The sequence below is a fragment of the Callorhinchus milii genome, unplaced genomic scaffold, assembly GCF_018977255.1.
Source record: "Callorhinchus milii isolate IMCB2004 unplaced genomic scaffold, IMCB_Cmil_1.0 Scaffold5, whole genome shotgun sequence".
Classification (NCBI taxonomy): Eukaryota; Metazoa; Chordata; class Chondrichthyes; order Chimaeriformes; family Callorhinchidae; genus Callorhinchus; species Callorhinchus milii.
The window spans coordinates 47,689,479-47,704,486 of record NW_024704746.1 but is presented as its reverse complement, the minus strand read 5'-3'; the positions used below and the strand labels follow the sequence as shown (position 1 = coordinate 47,704,486).

The 15,008-nt window shown below is 40.5% G+C and overlaps 1 protein-coding gene across 3 annotated transcripts; it reads right to left on the bottom strand.

The window, feature by feature from the left end:
* Positions 1–932: 932 nt before the first annotated feature.
* Positions 933–14,856, bottom strand: rad52 (RAD52 homolog, DNA repair protein). Of its 3 annotated transcripts, none has more exons than XM_007898514.2 (11): positions 14,578–14,856; positions 12,673–12,774; positions 10,829–10,922; positions 10,068–10,135; positions 9,823–9,941; positions 8,267–8,342; positions 6,920–7,119; positions 5,895–6,073; positions 5,526–5,615; positions 2,502–2,696; positions 933–1,119 (listed from the first exon to the last, which is right to left on the bottom strand). In XM_007898514.2, exons 1-11 carry the CDS (start codon positions 14,635–14,637, stop codon positions 1,055–1,057), a joined length of 1,248 nt encoding a protein of 415 aa, XP_007896705.2. In that variant the 5' UTR covers positions 14,638–14,856; the 3' UTR covers positions 933–1,054. The 3 variants fall into 3 exon arrangements, with proteins under 3 accessions (XP_007896705.2, XP_042191808.1, XP_007896706.1); XM_042335874.1 differs by having other exon boundaries at positions 5,895–6,070; XM_007898515.1 differs by lacking the exon at positions 2,502–2,696.
* Positions 14,857–15,008: the final 152 nt, after the last annotated feature.

Sequence of the window (15,008 nt, the reverse complement as noted above, 5' to 3'; positions counted from 1 at the left end):
GCGTTACTGCCAATAACAAGAATTGTTGAGTTTCTGCAGGCTTAACATTTAGTTAGAAACCCACACCGGTTGATAATTGGTATTACTCGGCTTCTGCAGGCTCATCCTTCAGATAGACACTTCAGTGCTAACTTACACCAGCTTTTTTTTAAAAAAGAATGTATCATCTCTGTGGGGCCCTTGGGCCAAGAACCCTGGGATTTGTGTTTGAAAGCAGTGAATTTATGATTTGGCTCAGCACTTGATTCCATTGCTAAACTTAATCCAAACACTTGTGGATCCTTTGTTGCCTATATATGGTGCGGCTGCTGTTTGGTGCATGGACTGATGCTGTGACGGTGACAAGAATGTTGGTACCTGTTCTTTAGGTGTGTGGGATCTTACAGCACGTTGCAGTGGAATGAATTCATCGATGCAGTATTCTGATGATGAGGGGCGGCCCATCAACATCAGGCACAAAATGAGTTTTGAGTAAGCTGCACGATTATATAATGACCATTACCTCACTTAAAGAGTCACATGTATCACACACTGTTGGCAATCCCTTCGGGAAGTATTTTAATTGAATATTCTGGGATCTTCGTTGGAGGTAAGTGGAAGATAATAGATTCCCCCCCCACCCACTTCCCTCGTGCATTGTGCTGATGTTTCATCTCTTTGTTTTGGAGACTTACAAACATCTGAAAAGAGTTATAGGGGGGGGAAGAAGAATCAAATTAACAACTGGGGAGAATATTAACACTGATGTTTTGTACCAATTGTATATAGATCCAGGGAGAATTCAGTGAGATTAAAAGTTTCCAATGTTAATGTAAAGCTCATTAAACCTAGCAAAAATGCTAACTTGCATTTATATAGTATCTTTCACATAAAATAAATGTCTCAAAGCTCTTTACAAAATAAAATTGATTTATTTTAAAAAGTCTATCCTAAAATATTCAAAAATTTTATTGAAAGAATAGGTGGCAGATATAAAAGCAAATTAAAAAAGCTGGGGTTCAAAGTTGCAATTTATAGATATAAAAGTAAATCAAAACTGCTTTGAAATGTTTCTTCATGTCATGGCAGGTTCCAGTTTACGTTTCTTCATACACAATCCTGGATGACAAGGACTTGATCCTAGTGGAAAGAAAACAAGATTTTAGAATGAAATCCATTTGACAGAATATCTGTCTTGTGTCTACAATTGTTAACAATTGATGTCTGTTGTAAATTATTTTATTTTGTCTTCTTTTTACATACAACCTAGGTTGTTCAGGGAAAAAAATGCCACCACTGGGTTGGAAGCAGTACTTTGCAAGTTTAATATATTCTGCACATGATTTAATCCATATGAAAAGCAGGCAAGATCTGTCAACATTTAATTTACACTTCAGGCTTTAAAATTGGTGAACAACAGACTTTTGGAGATGGCATTCAGTCAGAAGCTTTGGTTGGACAGAAGAAGCCAGGAGGAAAATGAAAACTCAGTTTAATTTTAACTTAATTATTTGTGAAAATGGGTCAAAATAACTTCATTTGGCTATGATGGGGTTGGGGAGGATGCAGAACTGGCAACAAAATAAAAAAAGGAGAGAAATGATAGAGACAATAATGGGAAAGAAAATTGTGCATGTGTTCGATAAGTATTGTTCCATTTTAAACTTTGTTTCAAGTGTTTTATTTTGGGTTAATACAGTGTTACAAAAGTCAAGATGCTCATGACATCTGAGTGATTTGATTTATGTAATAACTTGTTTGTCATCAAACATCTCTGGAAGATTGCTGTTTTCTTGGATTGAACAATAGTCTGCAGGTGAACAAGTTGACAGAAGATGCAGTGTTTATATTCCCACAATAGCTTGTTTGTAACCACTTGTTAAAGCTACTTGAGCACTAATAATTTAGCTAAGTTGACCAGGAGCTCTTGTGATAAGATCACATTGCAGTTTCAGATAAGCTTAACTCTGTCTCTGTGGGTCTGAAAGCTGAAGGAGGATATAGCATGGTTTCGCTGGAGCTGAAATTTTTATATTTACCAGTCAATTTTATTTTAGTGGATCGGTCAGAGTTTAAATGGAAAGAGTTTATTTTTAAAAATGTGCAGATAATTCAATATTTTTCATGTAAAACCAAATCATTTGTGCTCTATTACATTGGCCACACGCCACTGCAGACAGAGAAACAATTGACAGATTATCTAATTTTTGATCGAAAGCAAATGAGTGGAGCTTATGAGCTATATTGGTTGTTGCATAATTCAGAAAAACAGGTTTATAACACTCAAACAAACTTCAAGCTGCATTTTGATCCATTGTGAACCATGATGAGTTACAATACAACGTTCTAATGAGAGCATAAACTTTGATTTTTTCTCTTGAGCTTTAATACAGTAATACAGCCTTTAACCACACTTTTTGGTTGTTTACTTTGTGTGATTTATGTATTGGAGCGGCGGTGAGTAATTTATTTGTACTGTGTTATGAACAGTAAATATAACAGAGATATTGACCCATTCTTACTTGCTCTGCGTGGCCCGAGATTGTTTGGCTCTTGCACAGATGGCAGCTTTTGGGCATTTATCTTTTGTGGTGTCCTGTTTCTTATCATATGGTATTGTCCAGTGGGAGTAGAAGGGGTTTGTTTGTGGCCAGGATCATTTGGCTCCTTCTCAAAACCCTCACCATTCGGAGGGATATTCCACAACTCAGGATCATCTGTCAATTTAAAACACAAATCCTTTCAGGTAAAACATTTTTCACCAGAGCCTGCTTTCTCACTGGGATTGTTAAAAATGAATGCCATAGCTTGTTACTCAACTAGTGCACCACCTTCTCAACAATCACTGCTTCCACAACAAGTGCAACCTGCAAATATTGTTGGATAAATACTGGCAAACTTGCCATACTGTTGATGAGTGTAACACATCAGATGGTTAAAAATATATGTCCACTCATTGAAACAGATATAAAATGCTGGATTTTAAATTCTAAACCACAAAGTGTCTTCACTGCCAGATTAAGTTAATGCAGGGTGGAGTTTATTAGAATAATGCATAGTAACAAGTTCAGACAACTTTGCTTCATCTCATTTACCTTTCCCATTATAATAATAATAATAATAATCCTTGCATTTGATATAGCGCTTTTCACGTCGGGAGGACGTCCCAAAGCGCTTCACAGAACACACTGTAAAGTGAATTGACTGTGTATTTGTGGGCGAACGCGGCAGCCAATTGCGCACAGCAATGTCCCACAAACAGTCGTAGAATGAAAATGACCAATTTGTTATTGTTTTGGGTTTTGGAGGGATTATTATTAGGCTCTGTGTGGAGTAAGGAAACTTGCCCAAGGTTTCGCCCTGACCTGCCTGGAATTGAACTCGGGTCTCTCACTTGCAAAGCGAGTGCTCTAACCACTGAGCTACAGGACTCACAAAGGTACTTTTCTGCATCTATCGCTAAATCTAATAAACCTGCATTTACATTTAGTTCACAGGAACATGTCCAGTTTTTTTTTGAAAACCTTTTGCTTGTTCCACCACCTGCTTGGGTTGTTGGTTCCACCAGACTATCGTCCTTAGACAAAAAACAATCTGTCCTGAATTTACCACTAACATTCTCCTGATTTTGAAGATACAAATAACGTGGCTGATGGGCACATCTAGTAAGAACAGAGTTAGGCTGCATCTCTGAAGATGGTGAAAGTTTGACACAGGCTTTTGTAAACGTTTGTTGCTGAGGGAGTTAGTTTGCTGCAGCTACAGGTCCGAGGCACAAAAACTGCTATTGTTTGGATTTCCTTGTTTTTTTACCCTCAACAATACCTTGACATGTCAGACTAGTTTTGCACCGATTAAAATTAGATTGTGAGATGAAGTGGATTGCAGTGAGCTCCTGGGAGGGGATTAAAAACCTGGTTTGGCTCAGAGTCTGCTCAAACTCCCCATGGTGTATTTTACAGTCAAGAGCATCTGCTACAGATTTCAGCATTAACACATTGCAGGTCATGCTTGCAAGCAGCCAAGAATTGACTTGCAGCTATTTTCTCTACACCACTCGTACGGAAAAATACCTTTCCTTTACAATTAATAGTTAACCAGCTCCAAAATGCCTGTGATATTCTGGGAAATATTGGGAGAGATCTGTGTAAATCTGAATATTTGCAAGTTTGGTTCAGTCACATCAGACAAATCAAATTTTAATTTAGGGCAAGTATATTTTGTTCTGCAGCTGGGACTGTATCACCCTCTCAAGAGAGCTTTTTCTCATACAAGCAATTTGGGGAACAATTTAAGTATGTTGCAGTCAAAGTTCATGTGTATAACCGTAAAGATGTGTGGAAAAAATTCCTCATCAACTATTTACCTAAGGAGATTTACACCAGCTCTCCTCATGGTACTCGTACCTATTTGAATGGGATCATTGGGACAAGGACAGATCAGTAAATAACATATCGCTGTGGAGTAACGATGCAAAAAAGGCAGAGAAAACGACTGAAACATTTGTTTTTTGTGTTTAAAAAAAACACTTGCTCTAAACTAAGTTTGAAAAACACTGGACTTATTACAAATGTATAAAATGTGAAATAATTCATTTAAAAAATGTGCCTTTATCACTGCAGTTTTGCTCTTTGACAAAGGCATGTTGTGCCATTAGACACTTGAATTAAGTTTTATGGAACATCCTTGTGCATGTGAAATACAAGCAAAGAAAGGCAGCAGTGACAGGAGCAGAAGATGACTTTGAAATGGAAATAGCAGGTGTCCTGCAGTTTAGAGATTATTGCACATAAAGGTTACTTAAAATTATATCAATCACTAGCCCACAAATGAATGTGGTAATGATATAAATATTGTTTGTTAAACATTAATTTATTGGAATAGGGCGTTGGAGTCAAACTAATGACTATTTCTTAATATTCAAAAGGTAATTAAATAATTTGTAGGTGGAGCTAATTTCCTGCTCCAGACAAAACACTCCTTTTTGTTGATCTCTTTAAGTCAACTTATTGCTTTACATACATTATGTTCAAGGGCTGGTGGGCCCCATATTCTATGACACTGGCTGTTCTCTGTAATGACAAAATGCAAGTCTATATACAGGTATATATAAAAAAGACAGTTTTATTCATTTGATCAATTTATATATAAAAATAAAACAAAGATCACATTTATAATTTGTTCCTGGTAAATGAGAAATGTGATCCATGTTGTAGAATTCTAATGTTGCAATTTCCCATCAAATAGTATTCCTTATCCAGCAGAAAATGTTCACAAAGATTAGGCTGAACCACTTGCTTTTCTTCAGGTTGATTTGCTGATGGCTGATATACTTAGATTTTAACTATATTTAGAAATAGGATATTTTAATCCAGAGTTCATAGGAATCCTAGAAACACGAGCATGAGGAACTTTGCAGTCTTTATGAAAAGAAGTACATGGGAGGGAGTGCTTAGAATTTAAAATATTCTTCATTGATGTTACCCTTCAATTTTGCCGTAAAAGGACTGGGAGGGAGTTGTTGAGAGGTCTGCGATGAAACCTACCAGGCAGAAATTCAGCTTCTCTGAAATTCACACCACAGGAGTTGACTGGCGTGCTGTGATGCGCTGACCATTCAGATGAAGATGTTCCAGCTGGCATAACAAAAATAACAAAAATCAGTGTCCAGTTTGAGCAAACTCAGGTTGACATTAAACAGCTATGATGGTTCAATGTTAAATTTATTTTCTCCACTGCAGTGAGATAATTTATTTAAAAAAATTCATCCTTATGAATGATGTGAAATGGCAGAGAATGTATTGAATTCACTTGATGAATGTGAAGCTCTGGTGTAGCTATTGGACAGGTTTACAGGAGCCCGCAGTTTCTGACACTTGAGTGTTGCATGTTTTGCACAGGTGGGCCTTGGGTACCTTTGTGGACATCTGTTTGTGGCATATTGCAGGAGCCAGTTTCCGTTTGCTGCTGGTAACGTTTCTTTTCCATCTTTTCTCTGAATTGTTTCTGTAACTGTTTCTGTCGAAGTTTGCGTTGGTGAGTGGGATCCAGTTTTTGGGGCAAGGTGGCCAGATCAGTGGTGTCAACCGTACTGCTGTGTGAACGAACATTGGTTTCCTTTATTTTCTCTATTTTACATTCTTTGCACTGCTACTGCTGTTTGTATCTAAATTTTATAACAATGCTTCTAAACCTTAGGACCCCCCTTTTCAAACATATGCGTAAAGATTAAACATTTATGGTCAGCAAATTAGTAATGAGCTTTCCTACCAATAAGACAAATGTAAATAATGGCAACAATGATAATGTGATAGAGAGCAATTGGTGGTACAGAGGATGTGAACACTGCCTTCGGGAGCTGATCCGAACCCAACCCAGACAAGCGTGATAAAAATCCTCCTCTGGCTTTCTGGGTTGGTCAGTTTTACAACCTATGAAATCCACTTTTCTGTTTGTGTGTGAAGACAGCCATTGAAAGACGGCTGACCACTGTGCAATGCACAATTGATTCACACTTTTAGTTTGCGAAAAAGTAAATTTGTACATTGAAGCATAAGTATATACGGTGTAAGGACACATTTTTTAAAAAAATATTAAAAATTGCATAAACTGCAATGCTGTTTCAGGGGAAGCAGGCCAGAGCAGAACAGTTGTATTGTTGTATTGTGTGGACTGATACCTTTTGTTTATTGATCCATTCACAAAATATGTTGATGTGGATCCAAATTGATATTTCCCCACACAGAGCTCATGTTATCAACTGGGCTATCATCACAAGGAGACAATGCAAAGGGCAAAAGTGAAGGAAAAAATGCCTTTGATTTGGACCTGGTCTTCACACAGATACAAAGCTTTGAGAATTGTTGGGTTGAATGATCAGATGAGTATCTACTGCCCATGTTAGATTCAACCATCACTTAGACTGAACGTAAATACTGACCATGAAAGGCTACATGATTTTTCTCCTGCATCTTCCTTGCTTCCTGTATGTTCTTCTTTAATACCTTCGGTTGGTGGACAAGGTGAAGGGGCAGATGGAGGTCGTGACTGCGCCTGTAATAAGCTGTTGTACCTGGCTTTCTCCACCAAGGGCTCGTGGTCTGTTCTTTTAGAATTAACTGTGTGTATCTCTGACACAGGCTAAGGAATTAAGAATGGAAACAAGTTCAGTGAAACAGATAATACAGGTTATTGATCTTTGGTGAACGCAAGCCCATTTCTTGCTTTGTCTCACCCGATTCAAAGCTAACATTGGTCAGATCGATGTGTTTCCTTCAGTTTCACTTTCAATGTGGACGACATACCAGTGCGGTACTCAGCCACGCAGACCAGCAACTCTGGACTGTATACAGTTATCTGATCTGAGACATGGCTTCAGTATGAATGATACCAGTGACCTTAGCATTCTTAAGCTAAGAAAGGGAAATAGATTAAGTGGGTTCTTGCTTCAGATCACTATCCATTGACTTGCTAGAAAGTGGTCATTGGTGGCCGTTGGCGGAGGAGATGAAGCTTCAAGGTTGCAACTCCGCTTGTCGAATAGCCCACCAACATTCACTGCCTGAGCTCATGCATGATGATCAGTTATTTATGTTACATATTGGAGGGATGCCAGCATCCATAGAGCTGTACCAGTCAAGGTCCTTCAGGAAAGGCCAGAAGATTGAAATTCAGTTTTTTTAAAAATGATCATTTACAACCCCGTCAGGACAGGAATCCAAATTGGCTAAAAATTGCCATGAGAATCTGTTGGATGAAAAGAGTCAGGATTAAAGTGTTGGGTGTGATCAGTTGATTGATTGACTGCCTTCCTGCCTTTTACACATGGTGGTTGGAATTCATTGAGTAAAATATTATTTCACAGCAATGAGGATGGCGTGAAAGGAATTATTGTGCGTGTTACAGCTACCCTTGGTGGAACAAGGCAAGAAAGGGGTTACAACAGCAAAATAGGCATTGTCGCACTTCAGAGAAAATTAAAATTTTCCAGTGAGGAACATTCCCCTCCCCAATCAAAAAAGACAACTTGTAGACTCCTTCAAACAGCCACATCTGGACGCGCAGCAAACTGCTCTCCAAAAAAATAGCAGAGTTTGGTTCTGATGTAAACACCAAGATGAAGCAGGTGGTAATGGTGCCACAGGTGCAATCCAGTGCCTAAGTGAGGGTGGAGGACTCCATTGTTGTAGATGGCACCTGAGCACAAGCTTCATTCTCCGTGTTATCTAAGTCAAAGCTTCACCTCATAACAGACACAGCAAATCGCTTTATTGTTAAGAATTCTCACCTGTCGGGGGAGTTTATTAACCAACCGCAGATATTCCTTGTCCAGAATACAGTTACCCAAGACGTTTCCAAAGGACCTGAAAAGCAGACCAAAAAAAAGACAAAACGGTAATGATTTGCAAATGCTGCGTTTACGCTGTTAAATGACCAACTCGGGTCAAACTCGCTTTCTCTTTATTTGTTCACCTTCTCATTCATTTGTTGTGCTTCTCCATGTAATTAGCAGTTCTGAGCCAACAGGGGAATGACAGAGAGTATAAATGGAGAATTAAATAATTTACCGTATTTCAGTGAATTTGTTTCAAAATACTGAGACTTTAAACAGTGATCTTTTCTCCGCTGCTCGGCTAACTCATGTGTGCTGCGTCCCCCCCACTCTCGCCGAGCCACCATCGGGGGCTGAGTCTTCAGCAACTGCGACCCTAACCTCTGGTCCTCCCTATCAGGATCCCTCCGAATCGTCTATTCTCTATCTGTCTTGAAGTCCTGCCAAAAATCTTTCTACAGTCACCTACCCTTCACAGCCTCTGACTTGTCTTTCTGAAGCGTTCTGAGATTTTATCCTTAATGAATGGTGCAAAAACAATGCACTGCTATCTTTTCCCTCAAAAAAGAACTCCAGTGCTGGATCACTTGCTGTCATTAATCGTGGATTAATTCATCTTTTTAATGAGCAACAATAACAATATATAAGATACCAACAAGGGGATCTGAAAGCGAATTTAGGAGGAACTACTTCATGCAGAGGGTAGTTAGAATCAGGAACTTGTTGCCTGAGGTGGTGGTTGAATCAGATCATAGAGATGAATTTAAGAGAAAGCTTGATGAGGGAGAAGGGAATAGGAGGGTATGAGAGGGAGAAGGAAAAGAAGGGTATGAGAGAATAAAGGGTATGAGAGAGAGAAAGGTTTGGGGTGGAGTAATGTAAGTAATGTATAAACACCATCAGACAAGTTGAATTGAATGGCCTTTTTCTGTGATGCAGAATCTATGTAAATTTACATAAAAACATGGAGTCCGTTTATTTCATCGAAGATGTTGTTTCTGATTTTCAAATGTAAATTATTGGAAATGTTTTGAATTGCTTTCATCTGATAATTTTAGTATGATTATATTTATTTTGTTTATCTTTCGAGATCTTGGCTGCCTGGTCAGATGAACGTTAAAGATCACATGGCACTAATTAAAAAGAGGAGGGAGTTCCTCCTTGTTGTCTGACAAACCATCTCCCAGATACAATTGGTCATTCACTTCATGGATGTTTGTGGGACATTGTGCAACATTCACCTACAAATGCACAGTCACACAAAGGTGTTTGAGACATTTTGACAACCTGATAAGGTGCTTTTTTCAAATGCAAAAATTATAATGCACATTATTATAAAAATTATCCTAATTGCTGTGCCATTCATCATAAAACACGAAAAAGATTGAAGGCTTTTAGATTTAGATAAGATGTATTGAAAGACCATCCTCAATACACTTCTCCTGCTTGAAGCTAACTCTCAAAGAATTGCACTAAAGAGTGACTGCTATTGTAAAGACATGGTTAAGTACTTCAGAGATCTTTTCAGTCCGTCGGTGACAGCTTCCTTCCTGGCTTTCTCCAAGGACAGGGCTTTAGATTTTAGTCCTTCACTCACTCCATAACCAACATCTTCATGGTACGACCCATCCTAGTTAGAAAGACAGAAACAAAAATAAAATCAATTGGCACTGCATAACAAAGCTACACTGCCAATTGTCAATTTATCATTCAAAGTGCCTGAAACACCCACAATTGCGGATAACAGATGCTGTACCTTGAGCTGTACTTTAACAAATGCACTGACGCCCACATAGAATTTTCCATTAATGAGATCCACAAAATCTGAAACACAAAGAAGGCAAGTGGCAAGATTTTAAGTCCAGCACATCTTGTGAATAATAATCCTTGCATTTAATATAGCATTTTTCATGTATTCTAGACGTCTCAAATGCACTTAAGGTGAGGTTCTAGGCAATTGAGTAACTGAGATAAGGGAAAAGCCTGTTCTACTGTACCCATCAACAACACAGCAAATTATATTTGCCAATGTTGGGCTGTCAGGGCAGGGGACATGGAGCATGCCAGAGTCTGCTGAGCGGAGACGCCATCCTTCATCAAGCTTTTGTTTCCAAAAGAACCCAAACAATTCAAAGCTCAGACAGAAAAAAACATGATATATAATAATCCTTGCATTTGATATAGCGCCTTATCACGTCTTCAAGACGTCTCTAAGCGCTTCACAGAATATACTGTAAAGTGTAGTGACTGTGTATTTTGTGGGTGATCCTATAAGGCTTATATGGAGTTACTGACTGACAACCAGATGCCTCCTCCTAGTAGGCAGACAAAAGCTAGACTTTCCCCTTTCACCCAGCCTTGTAGAAGTTACAGATTAGCTGAACCCTGGAATTCATTTAGCTTGAAATCTAGGGTGGGCAGAGGGGAGGAAAACTAAAATAAAATGAAACTTCCTTTGAAATTAACAATTCTTTACTTGGAACAGTCACTCCAAACCAAAACACTCAATGTACTTACCAACATTTTGCTGTGTAATCGAGTGGGACCATCCATTATATCCAAAGAGTTCATTAGCAAGAGTAACCACTTTGTGACCCTCAATATAACAGACCTGAAAATATTGGCAATTAGCAGACATGAAAACATGCGTGACAAGTGCGGGATCAGAAAAGTACAATTTCTTTGAGGATTACGTGCTTTTATTCTCGTAATTCTCCTTCATAAAACTGCAAAATGGCACATTGCTTGCTCATACGTTTCATTCATATCGCAATCTGACTTCATGGGCCCGAACTGCTGTATTCAGTGATGAGTTGTATCCTCACCTCGAGAAGCAGCAAGATGCACTTGTCTCCTGCTGCATTTGGCCAAAAAAAGTCATTACACATTTGCGAAGTACAAATAAGCACAGCTGTTTGCTGCCAGTGTTTTGGATTCCGCTGGCTATGTAAACTACAACAACTTGCATCTATATAGCGTCCTTCACGCCAGACAGTGTCTCGGAGCACTTGAGCCTCTGGCTACTTCAGAACCTGAGAAAATAGCTAGTAATATGTTTTAAAACAATTGTGAGAAGTCATCCAATCTCGTGGAGTCCTGTAGCTCAGTGGTTAGAGCACTCACCCTGCGAGCGAGACACCTGGTTCAATTCCAGGCAGGGCGAAACCTTGGGCAAGTTTCCTTACTCCACACGCCTAATAATAATCCCTCCAAAACCAAAAACAATAATAAATTGGTCATTTTCAATCCATGACTGTTTGTGGGACACTGCTGTGTGCAATTGGCTGCTGCGTTTCGCCCACAAATATACAGTCATTTCACTTTACAGTCTATTCTGTGAAGTGCTTTGAGATGTCGAGAAGACGTGAAAAAGCGCTATATCAAATGTAAGGATTATTATTATATTACTATATCAAATGCAAGGATTATTATTATTACATCACTCACTGTGTAGGCGTGTTTCCTTACTCTACATGCCCTCTGTTTACCAAGCAGTAAATTGAAATCCCCGTTGTTAGTTGATGGAGACTCAATTTCCCGAGGTAATAATTCCTCCATATAAATATATATAATATATACATAAATAAATAGTAAGTAAGTAAATAGCAATTCAGCTGGGGCAGTGAAGATGTTTATCCTATAACCATAAGATAATGGGAAATATTATGTTATACATTTGTTTTTACATGTCCTCTCACTGTATACAATTGCACATCAACAACAACGTGAATTTATATAGTGCCCTCCATGCCGGAAGGCGTCTCAGAGCGCTTCACAGTAACGGATACCGGGGCTGAGCCAGGAGGAGGAGGAGGAAGGCGCAGTCGAAAAGAAAGATCTTCAGCCGAGACCTGAAAATAGGAATAGAGGGGGCGAGGCGAAGGGAATGAGGAAGGGAGTTCCAGAGCCTTGGGGCGTAGTGGCTGAAGGCAGGACCGCAGATGGTGAAGCGGAGGATTCGGGTGTCAAAGAGGAGGCCAGACTCGGTGGAGCGAAGGCAACGGGCACTGTTGTGAGGAGAGGAGGTCAGAGAAGTAGGGGGTGCAGAGGAGTGAAGGGATTTGAAGACAAGAGTGAGGATCGTGAAATCGATCCTCTTTGGGACAGGCAGCCAGTGCAGTCTGGCGAGGTCTGGAGTAATCGGGGAGCGGAGTTTGGTCCGGGTAAGAATGGAGTCTGGAGTAAGTGAGAGCTGAGTTCTCACAGCTGAGGGAGGGGGAAGTTATGTTTGCCTTAAGGAAGCGGTTTGTACGGAGGGAGTGAATGATCAATTTATCATCAATTTATAAGAGGACACTGGATATCAAATCCTCTCATTCCATCACTGGATTGACGTTTTATCTACTACTTTTCATTCTTACCTTTTGCCCTCCACCTGCTGGTCGCTGACTGATGTATTCTGGTCCGAGGCGTTGACGCAATGCGTTCTGGATTGCCTGATACTCTTCTGCAGTGTACTGATGCTACAATGAACAGAAACATTGCAGTCATTTTGTTTGGCTCGTCAAGTGGACATGTTTAAAAATCCGGCTTCACGTTTAGGTTCTAAAAATTGCAACTGTTGGTAAGTACATGAATCAACCATATGGTGAAGAAATGAGTCATACAGATCGGTAAGGTGCCAGATTTGCTCCCTGATGTAAATTGGAAGAGGCAATGGCTGCACACAATTAGCCTCAAATTTCCTGGTTCAGGGTAGGAGAAAAGACGATTGATTCGCTAAGGGTTTTGCTTCTGCTTGCAATTCAACAACCACTGGTGGATATGTATGTAGGGAGGGGAAAAGGAGTTTATGATCAGAATTATCAGAATTGATTCTGGCCCAATCAGTACTAACTTTGTTAGAATTAGTGTTTATTTGGTCAATAACAATTGCATTTAAATTAATTATTGGCTGATGGGAAAGGTACATTGGTTGGCCAGATTTGTTCATTCCCTCCCACTCTGTTCTTAAAACTCATCTAAAAATCTAAGTGCTTTCAACTACCTCCTGCAACCTTCCCCCCCATCCTTGTAAAGCATTTTGAGGCTTTCTCTGGGGTGAAGGTGCTATATAAGTGGTGTCAGGCAGGCTCAGTTGGTAGCATTCTCACCTTCAAGTCAGAAGGTTGTGGGTTCAAGCTTCACGTTGGGACCTGGAATTCATATCATCTAAGCTGACACATCTAAGTAATGCTGGGGGTGTGCTGCAATGTTGGAGGTGTGGTTCTTGGGATGAGATGTTAAAAACCGAGATCCTGTCTGGCTGTTCAGCTGGATGTTAAAGATCCTGCAGCACTATTTGAAGAGAAGGGAGTTTCTCCAGCTGTCCTAGCAGGAGTCCCGCAAATAAAATTGGTCATTCACTCCTTGGCTGTTTGTGCGACATTGCTGTGCGCAAATGCACAAATCGGTTTTTCATTTGCCCAAAAAGCACAAGTTAATCCACTTTGCAATATATCTTGTGAAGCACTTTGGATGTCCTCCGGACGCCACAGGCCACAAATGCAAGGATTATTATTCTGTTGTTGTTGACTTTAAGGTTTGCTTCCTAAAATAATGTACTAGAATGGATGGTTGCACTTACCAATCTACAGCACAAGTAATTAGCACAGTTGAAGCTGTTTGAGGTGGTCTCCAGGTGTGCAAAGTGCTATATAAATGCAAATTATATTGCGTAATTAAAACCTTAAGCTTTCTAAAATAAATAATTGCATCGTGGATTTGTCAGTCCATTACTTGAATTAAAAGCACAAATATAAACTCAGAAGTAAGCACTGAATTGTCATGACCATCATCCAATGTCACAAGGGACACATTTATTACTTGATAGAAAAACTTTTACAAATGACGTGTAAGTGTAAATGCATATCACTGGATCAGCATTTTGTTTTATACGCTTAGATATTTTCTGTATTTGCTTTACTTGCAAACAAGTAAAGCAAATACAGCAAATAAGGAAATGTAATTTTGAAACAGACCAAGTTGGACAGATATTTGCTGTGCAGAATTGCTTGTCATCATTGCTGTGTTTCCTGAACACTGAACACTGCTGAAAGCTCCTCCTGAGACAGCAAAAAAAATATGCAGCTCGACCTCAGTCGAAGGTGCTCATCAACCCTTAATTTTCTGGGACTCGTGAGCTGCACTGCAGTGACTGTCCCCCCGGTCCCGGGTGACTTGTTGCTGTTGGAAAGTGCAGCGTTAACAGTTCACAACTCGCGAACAGGAACACAACAAAGACAAAAACACGACCGGTGCGCAGATCGGGACACCGCCGCACTGACCTGCCCGAAGCAAACCGGCGCGCCGCGGGAAGCACAGCGCCGCTCTTCATTTCCGGACATCCTGATGCGCCGACACACCGGAGGAGCTCAGTCCCGAGGCGGTGCCGCAGCGCCGCCGAAGGGGACCTGTCAACCGCGCGCGACCTGTAACTCGCCGCGTTCCAAACACCGGGGCGGCCGCGCTGCCTCCCGGGAAGAAGGTCAGATCGGAACCCGCACGGAACGTCGACCCTGGGAGTGAGGTCGGCGGCTGCTCCCAACCAATTCCCTCCCGTGTGGCCGCCAAGAGCGAGGTTTGTCGGGAGGGCGGGCGGGAGGGCTGCGCGCGCGGGCGCGCTCTGGCTCGCGGGGCAACATGGAGGTGTAAGCCGCGGTGCACGCTGGGAATTAAAGAACGCCAGCGACGTACGTGCGGGCGGGCGGTGCGCGAG

Bases quoted from the DNA above. Each gene is read 5' to 3' on its own strand.
- rad52 (XM_007898514.2), bottom strand. From the start codon at position 14,637: ATGTCCGGAAATGAAGAGCGGCGCTGTGCTTCCCGCGGCGCGCCGGTT. The intron at 8,343-9,822 runs GTACTTAACCAT...TCTGCTTTTCAG, and splicing joins GGACTGAAAAGATCTCTGAA to GTCCTTTGGAAACGTCTTGG. The intron at 7,120-8,266 runs GTGAGAATTCTT...TTAATTCCTTAG, and splicing joins TTAATAAACTCCCCCGACAG to CCTGTGTCAGAGATACACAC.